Here is a 19,520-nt window from a genome sequence, read left to right as displayed (position 1 = left end):
ATCAACAAACAAAAATGCATTAACAGGTGACAAGAGTTAGAAAAATCACTTTATAACCATCATAATGGTGACTGCACAGGCAAAAATAATCAATGGAGACTAAAACTAACACGTTTTCAATGTAGTTTCAATGTGGTTCTTGAAAATTACTCAATATCAAAGGGAAAATTAGAGAAAAACAGAGAAATCTGACAGAACTTAACTAATGATCAAAGTCAACATCATCAGACTAATGGTTATAATGTTCTTCTTGACGTGGTATACTGAGAAGTATGCATCAATCCTGAGGACACAAAGACCCAAAATAAGAGATAATCAATATAACAACTGACCAGTTACTTTCCAAAAACTTTAAAAGTCATTCAAGAAAAAAAAAAAAAAAAAAAAAAAAAGAGACTGAGGAACTAACTGGATCCACATTAAGGGAGACTAAAGAGATGACACCTAAATGTAATGGGTGATCCTGGACTGGATCCTGGACAGGGGGAATGACAGCTATAAAACGGCTTGAAAGGAATGATAAAATGTGAATATGGGCTGTGTACTGGAGAAAAGCTTTCTTACTTGCTGATTCTGAGATTTGAGCTGTGGTTATGGAAGAAAAAGCCCCTGCACTTAGGATATATACACTAAAGTGTTCAAGGGATAAAGGAAAACAACACTGTAACTTAGACAAAATATGATGTGTGTGTGTGTACATTTGTACTCAGACAGAAAGTGATGAAGAGAGTAAGAGAGGACAAAAATGTTAAGTAAATCGGACCAAAAAGGTAAACCTTGTTGGTAAATCCAGGTAAAGGTATCAGAGTTGTAAAACAGAATTAAATCAAAGTGGAAATGTGCAAAAATATTAAATATAGACCCCTAAAATCCTGTTTGGGAACTATGCTGTCTACTTGACATACAAGTAAATGAATTATTTCATTTTGCTTTTGGATTTTGGGGATTGACCCCTGTCCCCATTAATCTAACCACACTGGCAGGAGTGGCAAAGAAAATCAATAATTTTGAAAAATAGTATTTTGACTATATACTGTGGTAATAATGATAAAAAAGTATTGACCAATATTTTGTTCTTGTAAATTTATTTTTCACAATATATGTATAGCAATTTTGAAACTACTTAAATGATAGGACTAAATAAGGGTAAATATTCTGTGTTAGGAAATGAGATCCAAGCTTCTCCCTACCAGAGAACGAAGGAAGAGAGGCTGGTAGTGAGCCCTGTAGCTTTAGACTAGAACCATAAACTCACTATGGATGGATACACACAGAATGAGTATGGATGTGTCGTATGATTGCTTCTGTTGGTTATGCATACATCTATTTCCCAGTTCTGTCTACACAGACAGTCTAAAAGCTATTACACTCCAGTAGCAGTGGGCATAAATAGTAGCCTGATCTTGATTTCAACATGCCACTATCAAATGAAAGAAACAAAGCATCCTTGGAGAAACAATTCCAAGGCTGTGGCAGGAACAAGGCAACATGAACCTGAACAACTTCTGGTGCAGAAAGCAAGGGAGTGTTGCAAAAATGATGCGAACATGTCAGAAGGACACAGGTGCCTCCAAGGACCACTCTGAACAATCCGAAAACAAAATAAATGGATGAGCATAATGGATAATAAAATATCCACGAGTCCACATTGATATACATGTTCTTTATAGTAGAGTTTCTTATTAATAAATGCAGAAGAAATGATGGAAATAGAGAAGTACAAACATCATGATAATTACTGAAGGCAAGAAACACCGAGGGAAGCTAAAATTAGTAGGCAAAATTATGATGAGAAACAGAGTATTTATAGAGTCTTAAAATACCTACTCACAAGACATTCATTAACTTTTAAGGTAAAAATAGCTACCCTCTAGGAGATACCACCTTTACGACATGAGCATGGCTATGTAAATAGTAAGACATACTGACATCATGTACCCTGATATGACGCACTGAGGACATTATACCACCATTATGATATTCTTGCCCCAAAGGCATAACCTCAAACTTGAGCATGAGAAAACATCAGGCAAATACAACCTGTGTACAAAGCAGCTGCTCAGTGCCCTTCCAATGTGTCAAGGACAAGAGAGAAACACAAAGATGAAGGAGCTGTCACAGACTGCAGGAGGCTAAGGACTACCAAGTGGAATGGGAGATCCTAGATGGGATCCCAGACCAAAAATGATCATTTTTGGGAAACTGGAGGATTACAAATAATGTCTATAGATTAGTGAAGACAATTGTATCAATGATAATTTCCTGCTTTCCATAAATATACTATGTTTTATAAAATGTTAACATTAAGGGAAGTTGGAGTGAAGGGTATATTGGTATACTGTACTATTTTTGGAACTTTCGGAAACATTTAAAATTAATTTTGTTGGGGCCGGGACTGTGGCACAGCGGGTAAAGCCACCGTCTGCAGTGCCAGCATCCCATATGGGTGCTGGTTCAAGTCCTGGCTGCTCTACTTCTGATCCAGCTCTCTGCTATGGGCTGGGAAAGCAGTACATGATAGCCCAAGTCCTTGGGCCCCTGCACCTATGTGGGAGACCCAGAAGAAGCTCCTGGCTTCAGATCGGTGCAGCTCTGGCCGTTGCAGCCAACTGGGGAGTGAATCAGCAGATGGAAGACCTCTCTTTCTGTGCCTCTCCTTTTCTCTCTGTGTGACTGATCTTCAAATAAATAAATCTTTAAAAAAATAAAATTAATTTTGTTTTATAATGATATACAAGATGAATCATTCTGAAGTCAAATACACAAACAGGTTTTTTGGAAAAACTAGCTTCTATTCCTACCTCTCTCTATAGCTAACAATTTAGAAATCAAATGTTTTAATTTTATTCTTGGTAGAAGAGGGAGAACACAGAGAAACAGAGCTATAGTGACAGCGAGAGAGCGAGAGAGAGAGATACAGACACACAGCCATTCTAAATAGATGCTAGCATATTACATAATTTTTCCATCTTATTTTTACCCTGAGCTGTATATCTAGGAGATGACTCCATCGCAGTATATAGAAACATTCTTTGTTCTTTTTTCAAGCTGAGTATTAGTTTACTCAATCAGTCCTCCATTGCTGGACAACTGAGTTGTTCAGTCTTTGGTTATTACAATCAGTTGCTGTACCTTCTTTCAGTACCGTTAGTTGTGTCAAACCTCTGTTATTGGGAGAAGATTTGATGAACAGTAGATAAGGAAGTAATCAAGGTAAATAATATGCTTTAAGGGATTCACAGTCAGCAGCAATATATGGCAATGAAGTACTGACACTGATTTTTTTTCCAGCTCATCTGATCTTGAGGGTAAATTAAAAGAAGGAGTTAAAAAGTTCTGAGCAAAATCTGATGGAAGAGTGCAGCAGACACTATAACTGCCTTCATGGATCCACACTCCCTTTCTTGCTAACCACCAGAAACTCAACTTTTGTGTATGGTGGCAACGTGTTCACCAGAAACCACTTCCAGCCTCCTGGAAATGGTGAGTTTAACAGTCCTGAGCAACAGGATTTACAGTGTATAGGGGTATCTACAAAAGTTCCGCTTTCCTGTAGAAGGCATCATGTCTGCCTTCCTTATCCTTCCTGCCTGGGCTGGAACAAACAGGATGTAAATCACACACTCTGCGGATGATGGAGCAGAAAGACAGAGCGAACCTGGGACTCTGTCCTGGACTTCCACCTTCAGGTTTCTTGCTAACTGAGGAAAACACCCTTTTGGGAGGAGCCAGTGCTACAAGCAGCTAAATGATACCAGGTGACAAACATCCACCTAAACAACAGGAAGAGTCCCATTACGTTAAGAAACCCACAATTTTATAGTCAAATCTCAAACTACTCCTTGTTTTCCTAAACAGAACTCACAAAAACATGAGGTAGCACGAGAAACATTCAGAACCAGAGCAGAAACTGTAATGAAGCCCAAACAAGAAGCATCGGCAGAAGTCTAAATAGGGAAGGAAACCTGTGGAGCGGGGGACCACTGAGGGCAGTGGCACGACAGCCCCTCCCCCAAGGGAAAATTATGGCGCACTGAAGCTCTCCTGCAGGATTTGCAGCTCTTGGTTGGTTCTTTACCTTGTAATACACTTGAGGTGAGCAAAGGCCAAAGAGAAACAAGTAAGGATGATTAGAACACAGGTACAGATCCCAGTGACTGGGGGAAGAAACAGCATGTGGCTTAGCTGTCCAAACACTGACAGATTTCATGCTGATTCTGGCTCTCAATTTACCACCATGACGCTCCAGCCCAGAACTCGGCAGAATCTTGTACCACATCTTTACAATCACGTGAAAGTCAAATGGGTGGTACAGAAAGTCAAACACAATGTTGCTTCCTCTAAACTACTTACCCAAATCATTAGTTCTACTACATTAAAAAAAAACACCACCAACCTTTTCCTTAATATTAAAAGTATCCCTCATTTCTTAATGAAAATCTGCATAATCAGAGAGGTCAAGAAAATAAGCAAAACATCCACTTTTCAACCTCAAGTACTTTGCCCACACTGCTATAGATTCCAAGTCCATTTTCTATGTGCAAGTTATTTTATTTCAAGGATTTTCTATTTCTCCCGACACACATGCCTGTGTAGGCCACTTACAACGAAGAAGGGGTGTTGGGGCCATCCATGCAGTAGAAACTGGGTAGGAGGCACTAGGAAGCTGCCTCGCCTCAACCATTTTTGCAGGCCTTTGGTGGAATCTCCCATTTCTAGCTCTAAGATTTATTCCTTGGGTATTATCCCCTCTTAAAATGGAAAGTTCTTTGGGAAACAGCAAACTGATTTTCCTTTTATACTGTTTTTATCATGTGGTTAGTTCATCAGATCAAACCAGAGTCTTGAGCACTTTGTTTTTTTCAGGACCTAGCATGGTGTATCAGGCTCAATAAACAGACCAGTTAATTCAGTCAAGAACTGACTGAGAACGGGAAGGAGAGATGAATTCGGAGCACGGGAAAGGAGTGCTTTTGGGCAACAGAAAAAGGGAGTTAAAAAGCATACTGCAAGGAGAGCACTCAAAAGAAACTAACATCACTTTACTTGGGACCAGTGCTATTTGATAAGCAGATCCATCCCCATCCTGTGCTACAGGCGTGCCACTTAGGATCACTTCCACTCAATGCTGTCATACCTTGTTCTCTGTCTGAAACAGTCTTCCTTCTTATCTCATAATTTAAGAGCTTCTCACCATTTAGCCTCATATCACCCTCTTAAAAAAGCCTTCCTATTCTACTTAAACTGGTACACTCAACTCCCATCACTTTTATCCCCTTTTATTTTCCTTTTAACAAGTGCTGCTCTCTGTAACTTATTTATTTCTTGTTTATTGTCTGTTTATCCCATTAAAAGGAAAGCTTCATGAGAGCAGGAACTGTCAGTCTAGCTCACTGGTTGTATCACCAGAACTTTTAAGATTTATTTATTTGAAAGGCAAAGTGATAGACAGAACAGAGAGATAGGTCACACAGAGATAGGTCTTGCATCTGCTAGTTCACTCCCCAAGCCTTAACAGCCAGGTATGGGACAGGACAAGGCCAGGAGCCAGGAACTCCATCCTAGTCTTCCACTTGACAGGGGTTCGAGTATTTATGTCATCTTCCATGAGCATCCTCCCAGGCCTATCAGCAGGAAGCTGGATTAGAAGCAAAGCAGCTGAGACTAGAACCAGCACTCTGCTATGGGATGCTAGCATTGCAAGCAGTGGCTTAACCTGCTGCCCCACAATGGTGGCCCCATCTCCAGTATTTTAAATGATGTGTGGCACATTCTGATGTTAAACAGCCATTTGCTGAACAGACAGCAAAATGGAGCATTTATGCATACATTTATAAATTCTTATTTTCTTACAGCAAAGGAAATCTAATAGGTATAATTCTCCCAGCTCACGCATACATACTGTCAAGAAGCCAGTGGTGCTGGCAACATGGTGAAAGGAGAGGAAGTGGTGAAGAGGACCATTTCCTCTCCTCTGGAGCAGCATGGCAGGCTCCTGCTTCTTGAAGGGGGCTCTTGCTCCTTAGGCTGGATTTCCTCCTCCCTTTCAAAATGCTGCAGACAGGCGGCAGGTGCACTGCCTGTGGCTGTGCTCTTGGTGGGACATCTGCTCCCAAACTTCCTGAATTCTACCATCAGGGACCTTGGCAACAGAAAGGACATGGAACCATGCAGTCACTTTTATTCCGAACCCTGTTCAATGCTAGGGATCTCTTGCTTCAAGGTGTAAAAATCCCTTCAGAGAATAAGAAGCAGAGGTACCACAGAGCAATGAAGCAGGAAGGTACTTGAGGCCTCAGTGAGGGGGGCAGGACAGCCTGTGATTCCCAGGTCGGGCTTTGCCCTTAGGACTAGCAGCAAACTGGCTTCCTCCTAAGAGGAAACCAGTTCTTCATTTCTCTCTCTCCTTCTCAGGCTGCTGTCACGGTCCTTTGCTACTTCTCAACCTCAGGTCCTGCTGTTGCTGAAGTACCAGGACTGAATCACAGCTTGTGTCTTCTAAATGAAGGCAGAAAAGATGATTTTACACCTCTGAGCTTCTTACACACACTGGTGCTAACACCAACATGGTCAAGGTTTGAGAAAGAACATGGCATCTGGTATCTCTAGGTAAGATCTTCCCATTCTGGGAACCCACGAAATCACCTTCCTTCTGATAGTACAGATAAAACAATAATACTGCTGAGATCTTTCAGTAGTAACTTTAGTCTCTTTTAATATTCCTAAGTAGTGCCCAGTTCCTATCCTGGGTCCTAAATGAACTTGTACGTTTGGAGGATTTGGGAAGGGGAACTTGATGCTAGGCAGAAAGAGGTAGGGAAAAAATAGTGCCTCTCTAGCCACACTCCCTTATCCCCCTTCCACTCACTAACCCAAAGGAGGGACCTACTTGGCCAATAAAATATGGGACAGGGATTGAGCCTGTATAGGCTGGGCCCCTGCCCTCTCATCTCCCAAGGAACACAGGAGCCTCCCCTCTGTTGCTGACAGTTCCCCAGGCCAGCCACTGCTCTGCACGTGGCTGTGGGCAGTTTTGGTTGGCTAAGTTTAACACATGGATGAGTGTGCTTGTGCAGGAGGCTCAGGAAGCCTGAACCTGGCTACACACTGAGCTGTAACACCTGATCTTCCTTTACTTTACTTTACTCTCCCATATCCAGGCATGGGAGAGGGATACAATTTACTGAACTTCTCAGACTTCAACAAGAAAACTCAATCACTTAGGCCATTCATTGATGAAGCTCAGATTAAATAAATATCTCTAGCAAGTCCTCAACTTCTAATTCTATCCACAAAGCATAGAAAACTGCAGCAAAAATGATCAGAGGAGAAGGCTGAATGGATCTTTGCCAATAACGAAAAAGCAGAAAAAGTAACGCTGTTTTCTGACTCTCAGCTGATGGATCTCTGCTCTCCAGCTGTAAACCTGGTTTGTCTGCAGCTCTGCCTTGGGTCTTGCACCCATGTTAGCTGAGCCCAGCTCCCTGCAATCAGGTCAGCTTCACTCTCCAGACTCTGAATTGGGTGCGGGATCAGGTTGTCCTGACTGGAGACAAACCACAACCCATCCCAGATGCTGCCAGCCTGAGACCAGAGTGCGCTCTCATGATTTATAGCATCTGAACTGAGCCTTCTGGAGACTCTACTCAGGATGAGTCTTTGTTTTCGTTTGTGTTTTTTTGGCCCAGATATTTGTATCAGGCATTATGTGTCACAGTCCACTCCTAGGTAAATGTTCTTCGACTAAACCCATCTCCCAAAAGCAATCATCTTAAAGAACTACAGGTGACTGAGAGCTTTTACTAACTGATAAAAAGAGTGCATATATGTACATGAACGATTGTATGTGGTTACCATGACCAGTTTCACAAGGTTAATACTGGGGACGGGTCTGGTTAAGCATGCTTTGTCTGTTAGGATCTCATTTCACTCATCTTCATGGTTGATTCAGCTGCAGTCTCATGAATCACATGACAGCTTCAAAGTCCCAGCCTCCAGACTTTCTCTCCTACCTTACATCTGCAGGACATGGTGCAAGGGCAAACGCCAGAATGAGGAGTGTGTGCGCATGGTACACTGGTCTGTGGGTAGTCTCCAGCCCTTGTGCTATATCTCCTGTACAGCCCACTGTCCCATTCACCAATAAGTACTGATTTGGTTTCATGTCCTAGAATTACTGTACATTTCCCAATTCTTTTCATTTCTACCCAGTCTGGTCTGACATTTGAAAAACTAAGGCTAATTCCCTCTGAGTTATACAATTTTAATAATAATCAACTAACCCACTTACCCAGCCACTCCAGAAATCAGTGAGTCAAGAACAAAGAAGACCATGAGTTGAAGAATGCGAACTCTGATCCTGACCCAGAGTTGCCATCACCATCAACTCCCTTGCTCACTACCTCTGCTGTGTCACAGTGTGAGCTCCCACCCTGCATCACCCTTACTGCTAGTCTTTGTTTCTTCATTCAGATTGAGCATTAGGGGAAGTTCAGAAACTGACTTAGGAGATTAAAAAAGCAAACCGCATCATCCAATTTCAGTTTGGACTTCATTGCTATTCCTTACTCCATCTCTCGCCAGCTCCCCAGCAGTAGACACTAAACACAGTAATTCGAAAGCTTCCTGTTTCTTACCAGACTCTTGACTCTGGATAGCCTCTCCCACCCACCCTGGTCACACCTCAGGTAACTTCATCTGTTCCAGGTACTAGGCTTGAACGCTCTCATTCTCATCCACTTCATTTCTTGGCATTGCGCCTATTCAGTTGGTCATGTTTAGATTTCACCTAGGTAAAGTATGGTGATTCTAAAATCTTTGCCTGTAGTCATGACCGGCCTCCAGATGCCAACCCCATCCTTCCAATTTCCCTCCTGAACAGCCCTCTCAGTTACGTGCAGGCTTCAAATCAGGGCTGACAGTAAGCTGATGAAATACTAGTTTTTGATTATGATTTTAGTGTTGGTATATGTCAATCCTTTAAAAACTGGTTATTCACTATATCTTGCAACTCGTCTTTGACCCAAGTGTCCCTTCATCAGCAGAAAGGACTCACGGTAAGCTATTCATAACGCGTGGCTTTCTTTGAAGTGGGATGGTGAACACAGCTTCCCATAATCTGCTTCCTGATGATTTATTATATTTTTTCTTAGTTTCAGACAATTGTCACCAACTTAACAATTTAAAGCATTGGTTTTCAACTAGTGGACTGCTTTCTTTAAACAAAAGTTTATTTAGAAACTGACTGAGTGAGTAAGAGAAATAGAATAACTCTGCAAATGGGTGGGCAGGGAAGGAGCCCAGATAGCCGTCAGCTTGGCTCCTTCTTTCCTGCATCTTTCCTTCACGGTATCCCCTGGGGTTCCTCTTGAGTTTCGTGCAGCAGCAGCCTCCAAATGTTTTTTGATTGATCGCCTGTATTACGAGAAATGTTCTGAGCCATCTGCTCACCCCTCCCCTCCACAATCAATCCTAGTATCAATGAATATTCAAGATACAATACAGAACCACAGGGATGAAGTTAATCATTGATGAAATAGATGCACACTGACATTCTAAACAGTCTTCTTGACAAGTTAGAATATTTTTTGGCTGACTTACTGTCCAATCTGGTTAGAATGTCATTGTTTTTACTTTGAAGCAAAGTTGATGAAGAACTCCAAACCAGGCTGTGTTATTTTCTTGTTGTTTATGGTAGCTTTTTGTACCGCATTAAAGCCAATCTTTGCAGTAACCTTTTAAAGCCACCTGTTATTTCATTTGGTTAGAACTAGAAAACAGAATCTGTAGAGTCACTTAGCTAGGCACAGAGAAACTGTTAATACAGCTAACAAACTGGTGAGGGTACTGCTGTTCTCCTACTACCCCAGGAAACTATCTCACCTCTCCAGGTTTACTCATTTACTCTACGTGACATATGACCGTCTAATAAATACACCTTGAGTGAAAATGTCAGAATCAATCTATATATTAAGAATTAGAAAATTAGTCCAGTTTAATATCTTTCTTTATGCCTAATAATAATAAATAGCAGTTTTATCCTGTATTTGGAAATCTGTGGGAGGGGCTGACATTTACTCTTCATTTGGCTTCCCCTCTGACCGAGGCCCTACGCCTGTCATCTGGCTGACACCACAGCCTGGAGCATGGCAGACACTCCACAGCCAAGCCAGGCCCTGTCATGATGTTATGGGATTTAGGGGTGGCTAAGGTAAAGAGCAATCATCCTAATGGTTACCTGCAAGTCATTTTGTGGGTTCCAGTCAGAATCAAATATGATGCAGGTATCAGCAGCTGTGAGATTGATCCCCAGGCCTCCCGCTCTGGTGCACAGAAGAAAGACAAAGCGGTCTGAGTCTGGCTTACAGAACCGGTCGATGGCTGCCTGGCGCAGGTTTCCCCGTACTCGCCCATCAATTCGCTCATAGGTGTATCTGAGGGGACCCAAACGAACGAAAGCCCAGGTGTTAATCATGATGTCAATGGAGAACAGCAAACAAAGCAGGAAGCTGTTGACTGACAGCCTTATATCCCTTACTTCTAAATTCCAAATGACAACAGTCTAGAAGGGACCCCGCCCCTTACATGTGCAGCAGGACAGACACAACTGCACAGCAAAATGTTTCCCCTCTCAAAATGAACAAAAAACAAAACAAAAAAGCAGCCACAAACCCAGGAGGACTGAAGAACTACAAATACAAAATATTGACACCCACAGCCCAAGAAACTTAGTCTTGATTATCTCCCACTTTATATTCATACTGAATAATCCTAAGACCAGGACAAGCAAATTAAAGCTCCAACCATGGACTCTCAGCAGTGCTTTTACAAAGACTCGAAGTTCACAGCAGTCTCTGGCAGCTTCTGGGTGACTGGAAGAAGAGGAGACTGCTGAGCAGTCCTTTAAGGCTGGGCTGGCATTTCTAACCTGGCAGTTCCTCGAAGCTTCAGAGGGGCATGGCAAAACCTCCAAGTTTATAGGTAAAATCAAGGTCTCTGGGAAAAATATTGCCAAGCCAAGCAAGCTGGCATAAATCACTAAAAGGGTTTCTGAGGTGTGTTGGTGATGCTGCAGAATATTTAGAGGAAAATTAAGCAGGGGAAGTAAAGCTGAATATCATGAGGTAGGCATACATCTGTGTGAATAATGAAGAAACAGGGTGGACAGCACAGTGAAGGGCAAGCAAAAGAGAGTAAGAAATGAAGGTGTTCTGTGGGCACACTGCTACTGTCCTTCCAGAGAAAACCCAGATGGGAGGGGCCTTCACGATGGAGATCACAGAGTTAACAAAGCAGATACAGCAGCAATCTGCACAGTCGCTGATGAGCCTGATTCTGTTCTTGTTCACCTCCTGACAACAAATGAATTAACAAGGGGAAACATTACTTGGGGCTCAATTTTGACTCATAAATAATAGGAACCTTGTGAGAAAAGGACCAGTTCATCATAAACCTGACAACAGCCAAGACCATGAACCCTGGCAAAGACCTCAAGTGTTAAAAAAAAAAAAAAAATTTACCAGTAGCCCAGAATTGGGGAATCCAGATCTGTAAAACTTAGATAAACCACTGGTAAGAGAATAAGGACAGATGCTCTAGGGGTAGATGACAGTGTGGGGAGGCTTTGGAAGTAATATAATCCTGTCTTCCTTGAAATAAAAGGAGAATCCATGTAAAGAAACTGCAATACAAGTAAAGAAGGCTGACCAACTCGAACTTATAAGGGACAGGTATTCAGTAAAAACATGAGCCTGGAAATGCTCTCTTCCTTTTACAAAGCCAAGGTGCAACCACACATGGAATTATAGGTGTGGTTCTTTTGTTTCTTCTCCCTTTAATTTATTCAAGAAAAATATTATATGAGAACTGTGGTAGCAAATGCAATGGGTTGTGGTTTCTTCTTACTTATTATAATACCCTATTTCTATGGGAAATAGAGTAGGAAACAAAGCATGTGCGTTCTATAGATTTCTTTATTATCTATTACAGCCAGAACAACAATTTCAGAAGCATGTTACTGTGGTACATGCTTGATATGCACCATGACATTTAACTCTCATAATAATCCCATGAGGTAGTGAGGAAACTTAAGACTAAAAAGCCATGCAAGCAAAATACCTTGCTCAATCACCTTGGCTGGGTAAGTTGAAGCCAGACTCATTTGATTTACGATTTTCACACAGTATCCTACATTTCAGTGCAATATGACAGAAAGGTTTCCCTAAACACTTAAAAAGAGAAAGGTAAATACAGAACTTTGGCAAACTTTAGGAAACGTGTAACTGTAACAGACGATGGAAGCAGAATCTATAATCAGGTACCAAAATGATTAGATAAATCAATGCTCTGGAGATCTGTACCTGGTTACCCAGAAGATTTTGGCAGTGTACTGATATGCTGGAAGGAGAGGCAGGATCTGGAGTCAGAAAGTAGGGTTGAGGCTCAATTAAGCAGTAACTGCTGCCGTCCCTACCCACACATCACACTTGTGAACCATTAATGCTTCAGGACAGAAGAATGGATGCTCTCTATAAGATACTCTGAGTCATCAGAGAAAAGCTACATGCCCAGGGATCAGAGTGAGGCACAGCCTTAATGGAAGGGAGAAATCGATAAATAGTGATGATACAGATCAGCCATCACCTAGGGGGGAAAAACCCATAAAATTAGATAGCAGTGTTCTGCTAGCTCTGATGTAACAGCTTTAGAACTTGAGCAGGATGGTTTGAACAATAATTTTCATTGCTATCGCTTGTTAAGTTTGGAGGGAGTGCTTTCAAAGAACATGAAACTAAATTAAAATAAAATTATTTGAGGACTTTAAAATCACTCTTCACTCCCCTCTCACTTCTGCGCCAGATCCTCTGGCTGTGCTCATTCCTGTATGAATCCAGCACAAAATTAAACAAGAACAAATCCAAACCCACAGCTGGAGAGGAAGAGAGGCTCAAGAACAAAGAAAACCTTGAGGGCGAGTAGGTCTGGATAAAGAACTCAGGCATCATGAAATTTTCCACACCAGACTTCAGCACAGTAATTAACCCTCTGTGAAAACAGTATCTTGAAAGGGATCCCTAGGAGCTGATGTGGCTCATCAAACTGTAATTCTGAGTCACTGTCAAATATCAATGAGAAGCAGGTGGCACTCTGGAAAACCCCCTGTGTGACTGGCCAGGAGGGAAGGGGCTACACATTTCTGGCTAAAGAAAAATTGACCTCAGAGGGCCTGATGGAAAATGAACAACATTTTTGTCTCCCGGCAATAACCAGCTGGAAAACATAAAGAGGATAAAAAAATCCACTCACAGTACCCACAAAAACATAAAATCCTTAGGCTTAAATCCACTAAGAAACACACAGGAGCAGCCACACAACACTAGGAGCCATGTTGTTCTGTTCACTATGATATCCGTGACATCTACAAAGGTTCGAGCACCCATCAGTGCTGCATAGAAAAGATGTAAGTGTAGTGAACAGCACATTCCTGAATTTTGCAAAGAAGCCAGTCCTACTTACTTTGCTCATGAGAGCCAATAAAAATCCCATGGAGATATAAATATATATATATATGTGTGTGTGTGTGTGTGTATATGAATCTTTATAGATACATAAGTGTGTGTGTATGGATATATGTATTTGTGTAGACACATACATATATCCATACACACAAACATACACATACATTTTTCTGGAGTTAAGGGCTGGAGTGGCCAGAGATGGTTTAAAGAATAATTGTGAAGTTCATCTGGAGTAACACATGAGCAAAGGAACAGAAATATTGATCACAAGACTAGAAAGGCTAGACACACACCCAGCATATACAGTATCTTGGTATATTTCATGAATAGTATTTTATATGAATGGGGAAAAAGATGACCTGTCTTAGTAACAGAAAACTAGGGCCACTTAAAAATAAAATTAGACTTTAATTAATGCCATATATCAAAATTACAGAAGAACTGAAGAATGAAAAATAAGAATATCAAAGAAATCCAGGCAAAGATTATAAATTAACATGTAAATTTAATTCTTTGACCTCCCCAAACCTTTAGTAAAACTTAAGAGACCTAACTCCATCTCCCTATTAAGTCCCCAAACATAAGAGAAGGGATAAAATGTTGGAAGCTGGAAAGCAAGGCAAGTGGTATTCGATTTGAAGAAAGTAGAATCCCAGGCAAGACACAATAACCCAATGGATCAGACACTGGCAGCGCTAGGTATCTTGGAAGTACGGATGCAAAGAGCTTAAACACAGGGGAACCCGTAGAATGTCTGCTGCAGAAGCAGCCTCTAGACTGGTTGTTCTAGCCTTGAAGAGGGTAAATAAGGAACAAAGCTGGATGTACCATACTGAAAGAAGGGACGAGAGAGAGATTTTCAGACACCCACTCCTCCCTTCTCACTCAGCTTCAAGTATCATCAAGGTTCCACCTGTTAGGCAGGAGAAAGGAAGGAAAACAGCCAACAAATTGACATAGAAGGGTCTCCAATCAAATAAATGGTCCAGCCAGACAGTGCTAACACACGGAGAGAGTGAGGCCCACTCAACACGCCTGCCTCACATTCCCAGAGCTTCCAACAGACTTGACAGTGCCCAGGTCTGATGGCCCAGGACACCAAACATCTGAGGAAAGTCCAGCCTGAAACACAGAAGCTCTAAAATGTTCGGACACACCAACCCCCCAGCAAGTAACCGCCACAAAGCCAACAAGCAGAAAAACCTACCTGAGGGTACTGGAGAGTTAATTTGGCCAGGGGGAGGCTACTGATAAGGCAGCAGAGGTGCAGGGCAGTGACAACTCCTTTCTGATAGGCACTGGGGAAGGAGCTCAGGCAACTGTGATTGCCAGGGAGTGACAGAGAAGATGGGGCGCACCAAACTCTGGGAATACACTTTGTCTGAAGTCTGGCTGAGCCCTTGCTTACACAGTAAGTTACCTGAACTGACATAAGAGCTGCTACCTATCAGAAACACTGACAGAGTGCACCAGAGGCACGCATTCGGCACAGCATGTAAGGTGCTGCTTCAGTAATGGAGTGTCTGGGTATGAGTCCTGGCTTCCAATTTTTTTCCCCGAAGATTTATTTATTTATATGAAAGAGTTAGAGAGAGGGAGAGGCAGAGGCACAGAGAGAGAGGCCTTCCATCCACTGGCTCACTCCCCAAATGGCTGCAACAGCCAGGGCTGGAATAGGCTAAAGGCGGGAGCCAGGAGCTTCATCTCAGTCTCCCACGTGGATGCAGAGTCCTAAGGACCTGAACCATCTTCTGTTGCTTTCCCAGGCGCTTTGCTGGGAGCTGGGTCAGAAGTGGAGCAGCTGAGGCTCGAACTGGCGACAATATGGGATGCTGGCTATACAGGTAGCACCTTTTACCTGCTACACCACAGCACCAGGCTCTCTGCTTCCAATTCTATCTTTCTGCTAATAAGCACTCTGGAGGGATCAGGTGATGACTGAAGCAGCTGGATCCTTGCCACCTACATGGGAGATTGAATTCTGGATTCTGGGCTTCGGCCTAGCCCAAACCCTGCTGTTGCAGGCATTTGCGGGGAGTGAACCAGCAGATGGAAGACTTCTCTGTCTGTCTGCCTTTCAAACAAATAAATAAAAACCTCTGCAAATTAAAAACTGACACCATCTTCAGAAAAATGTAAAAATACTCTCCACAATGTAATGTTCATGATGACCACTGAAAAACTCCAATTTATGTAACATGAAGAAACAGGAAAATGTGACCCATTCTCAAGGGAAGAGATGATTAACAACTGCCAAGCTTATCATGTTACAATTCTGGTAAGAACTTTAGAGTAGCTATTATAATTATGCTCATGAAGCCAAGGAATCCAAGTACGGACATATAAAAAATCTCAACAGAGAATCAAAACACTAGTAAACCAAGGATCAAATGAAAATCTTAGAGCCAAATATACAATCTTTAAAATGCTGAGTGGGGGGCCAGTGTTGTGGCACAGAGGGTTAAGTCACTGCCTTCACCAGGATCCCAAACAAGCGTACCGGCTGCTCCACTTCTGATCCAGACCCCTGTTAATGTGCCTGGGAAAGCAGTGGAAGGTGGCCCTAGTACCTGGGCCCCTGCACCATATGAGACCTAGATGGAGTTCCAGGCACCTAGCTTTTGCCTGGCCCAGCTCTGGCCATTGTGGCCCAGTTGGGGAGTGAACCAGCAGATGGAAGATCTCTCTAATTCTGCCTTTCAAATGAGTAAATCTTAAATAAATAAACTGAGTGGGCTCAATAAGCATGAAGGAAACAATAGAGAAAGTCAGATAAAACGAGACAGATAAAACAACAAAGAGAGACACAGAATCAAAAACAAAACAGAACCCACACATCTGTGGGACATGATCGAAAGGTCAAATACATAGGCAATCAGCGTTTCATAAAGAAAGGAGAGAAGGACAAAAAGAAGAAAAAGAAACGGAAGAAATAATGAGAGAAGCGTCTAACATTTGATAAAATGAATGCACAGACAAATTCAAGAATCTCAGTGAAATCCAAGCAGGACAAACTCCAGACACCGCAGTCAAGCTGCTGAAAACCAGGCAGTGAAGGACGATCGTGGACCTGGTCAGAGATGAGCGCATCGCACTCACGGAGTGACAGTCTGAACAACTGTGGAACTTCTCATCAGAAACCATGGGGGCCAGGATGCAATGCACTAACACTTGGAACTGTCAGAGGAGAAAAGTCAATCTAGAATTACTTATACGAAAGGTATATAAACAGAGACCAAAAAAACTATGACACGGAGAAAACAGAGACAGATAAAAATAATTCTATCAGGTTTTAACCTCAGAAAGTTAAGAGACAGCATGGCACTTGTGAAATAACTAGTACCAAAAGAACTGAAAAATTAGATGAAAATATTCTTGGAAATTAAAAATATAATTACAAAAAGAAAAAAAAAACCTCAGAGATTCAAGTTGGAAGATAAAGCAGAGGGTTTCTACCAGAAGGTATTGGAAAAGATAATGAGACAGAAAATAGAGAAAAGAGAAAAATCAGAGGATTAGTCCAGAAGGTCTAACAGGAGCACCATAAAGAAAACAAAACAAAAAGAAATAATAAGAGGCCAGCACTGGGTGTACTGGGTAAAGCTGCCGCCTGCAGTGCTGGCATCCCGTGTAGGTGCCAGTTTGAGTCCTGGCTGCCCCACTTCCGATCCAGCTCTCTGCTATAGCCTGGGAAAGCAGAAGATGGTTCAAGTCCTTGGGCCCCTGCACCCACATGGGAGACCCGGAAGAAGCTCCTGGCTCCTGACTTTGGTTTGGCTCAGCCCCAGCCATTGTGGCCATCTGGGGAGTGGACCAGCGGATGGAAGACCTCGCGCGCTCGCTCTCTCTGCCTCTGCCTATGAAATAAATAAATAAGTCTTAAAAAAAGAGAAAGAATGAAAGATAAATTCAAGAAAATTCCCAGGAACTGAAGGAACTTAGAGTTTAGATGGGAAAGATCTACTTTGTATCCAGTACAACAAAGTATTTTCTTTGGTAACTTTCATAGGGCTAGGGACTAAAGAATATATCAAGCCTCTAAAAAGAAAAAGTGTATCATAGGCCAGGAATCTGAAGGGCTCTGTATGTCTCCCCGGCAACCCTGGGGACAGCAGACTAGAGGACGGTGGGGTAACTGTCAGAATTCTGTAGGAACGGTGTCAGCCAGAAACTCAAATCCAGGCAAACTATTACTCAAGAGGGAGAGTGGACTAAAAACATTTTCAGACAAGGCCTCACACTTTACCCATCATTCATCCTTTCTCAGAAGTTGCTAGAAGAGACTGTCTAACAGTAAAATCCACCAGCAACAGAGCAGACTCGGAAGAAGGAAGGCAGTAGGATGAAAGCAGGCAGATCGCAGACGTCAGCTGAGTACTGGGTGGGAAGGGCACGGGGTGGGCGGTCAGCAGGCGCCCAGAGAAATGGCCCTGAAAAGAACAGTGTGCTGGAACACAAGGACAGTCCATGCACACAACTGAGGAAAGTGCAGCTGAACTGTAATAAGCATACAGAAAAAGAAGAGATAAAAGATAGCTTTTAGTTAAAAGAAAAGTAAAAGATCTACAGAAAAAAAAAGCAAATAGCACACTACATGGTTGGGTTGTGAGTCAGCATTTTTGTTCGTCATAAAAAATGCTGGCTATTAATCTAACCCAAGTATTATGCAGCACAGTGAAAAGACGGGAGGACAGGAAGGGGCGCACGTGGTGGTTATGGTGGGGTCAGTGAAAGAGGGCCAAGTACGTGTCTTCCCCAGTACGAACAGGTAACACCCCAAACTGAAAAATATCGGGAAAGACAGCTAATGGCATTACTATTTAGACATACAGCTGTAAATACTTTGTTCTGTACAAAGTATTGAAATTAATGGCTTTTTTGCTATAGGAAACTGAGGAGAGGGGGAGTAAATTAGGAAATGAAATTTTTCTTAAGTCTAATAGAATGATTTGACTTTTCAAAATGTATGCAAGGGGGCTGGTGCTGTGGCATAGCAGGTTAAGCCACTGCCTGCAGTGTCGGCATCCCATATGGGTGCGGGTTTCAGTCTCAGATGCTACACTGCTGATCAGCTCTCTCCTGTGGCCTGGGAAAGCAGTGGAGGACAGCTTAAGTCCTTGGGCCCCTGCATCTGCGTGGGAGACCCGGAGGAGGCTTGAGGCTCCTGGCTCCTGGCTTCAGATTGGCACAGCTCCGGCCGCTGTGGCCATCTGGGGAGTGAACCAGAGGATGGAAAACCTCTCTCTCTCTCTCTGCCTTTCCTTCTCTCTGTGTGTGACTCTTTCTAGTAAATAAATAAATCTTAAAAAAAAAAGAAAAGAAAATGTATGTAGGGGCCAACTCTGTGTTGCAATGGGTTAAGGCCCCAACCTGCAGCTCCAGCATCCCATATGGGTACTGCTCCACTTCCAATCCAGCTCTTTGCTCTGACCTGGGAAAGCAGCAGAGGATGGCCCAAGTCCTTGGGTCCCTGCAGCAGCGTGGGAAACCTGGAGGAAGCTCCTGGTTCCTCACTTCAGATTGGCTCAGCTCCGGCCGTTGCGGCCACCTGGGGAGTGAACCAGCGGATGGAAGACCTCTCTCTGCCTCTACTTCGCCCTGTAACTCTTTCAAATAATTAAAAAATAAAATGTATATATGTGTAACTGCTGAAATAAAAGTTACATTAAAAGGAGAAACGTAATGAAAATACTAAGGTCACAGGAACCCTGTTCAATGCAGCGGGGGTAAAGAGATCACGAAAGAAGTATAAGGAAAATACTTCAGAATTTTCACATGATCTCACAGGTGTGAGGAGAAAGAAGTCTTGTCAAGCATATTAACTCAAGCACTGAAGCATAAATTTAAACATAAATGAGTATTTAAATTTAAAGTTGTTTTAAAACAAAGATTTGACTAATAAACATTTAGAATTTCTAAAAATAAGATAAACAAAAACCCATACTCATAAACAAAGTTGAAAGGCAAAAAAAAAAAAAAAACACTGGAGAAAGAATATGCAAT

At 42.4% G+C, this 19,520-nt stretch overlaps 1 protein-coding gene across 10 annotated transcripts in view; it reads right to left on the bottom strand.

Annotated features, from left to right (window-relative positions):
• The window catches only part of CHD6 (chromodomain helicase DNA binding protein 6), a 235,635-nt gene that overhangs the window by 59,685 nt on the left and 156,430 nt on the right, over window positions 1-19,520 (bottom strand). For 9 of the 10 annotated variants that reach the window (XR_016215824.1, XR_016215823.1, XR_016215825.1 and 6 more), the window contains one exon: window positions 10,238-10,433. The exons of the other annotated variant lie outside the window; for it this stretch is intronic. Coding sequence is in view for 5 of the 9 variants with exons in the window: in XM_008274447.5 (XP_008272669.4) it covers window positions 10,238-10,433 (196 nt within the window). In the remaining 4 variants the exon portion in view is untranslated. The remainder of the gene's footprint in view (window positions 1-10,237; window positions 10,434-19,520) is intronic. 10 annotated transcript variants of the gene reach the window in all.

Source organism: Oryctolagus cuniculus, chromosome 11 (genome assembly GCF_051225735.1).
Source record: "Oryctolagus cuniculus isolate XC-2025 breed Fujian yellow rabbit chromosome 11, ASM5122573v1, whole genome shotgun sequence".
In the NCBI taxonomy this organism is placed as follows: domain Eukaryota; kingdom Metazoa; phylum Chordata; class Mammalia; order Lagomorpha; family Leporidae; genus Oryctolagus; species Oryctolagus cuniculus.
The sequence above is the reverse complement of the archived record's forward strand: the minus strand, read 5'-3'. Positions and strand labels throughout refer to the sequence as shown.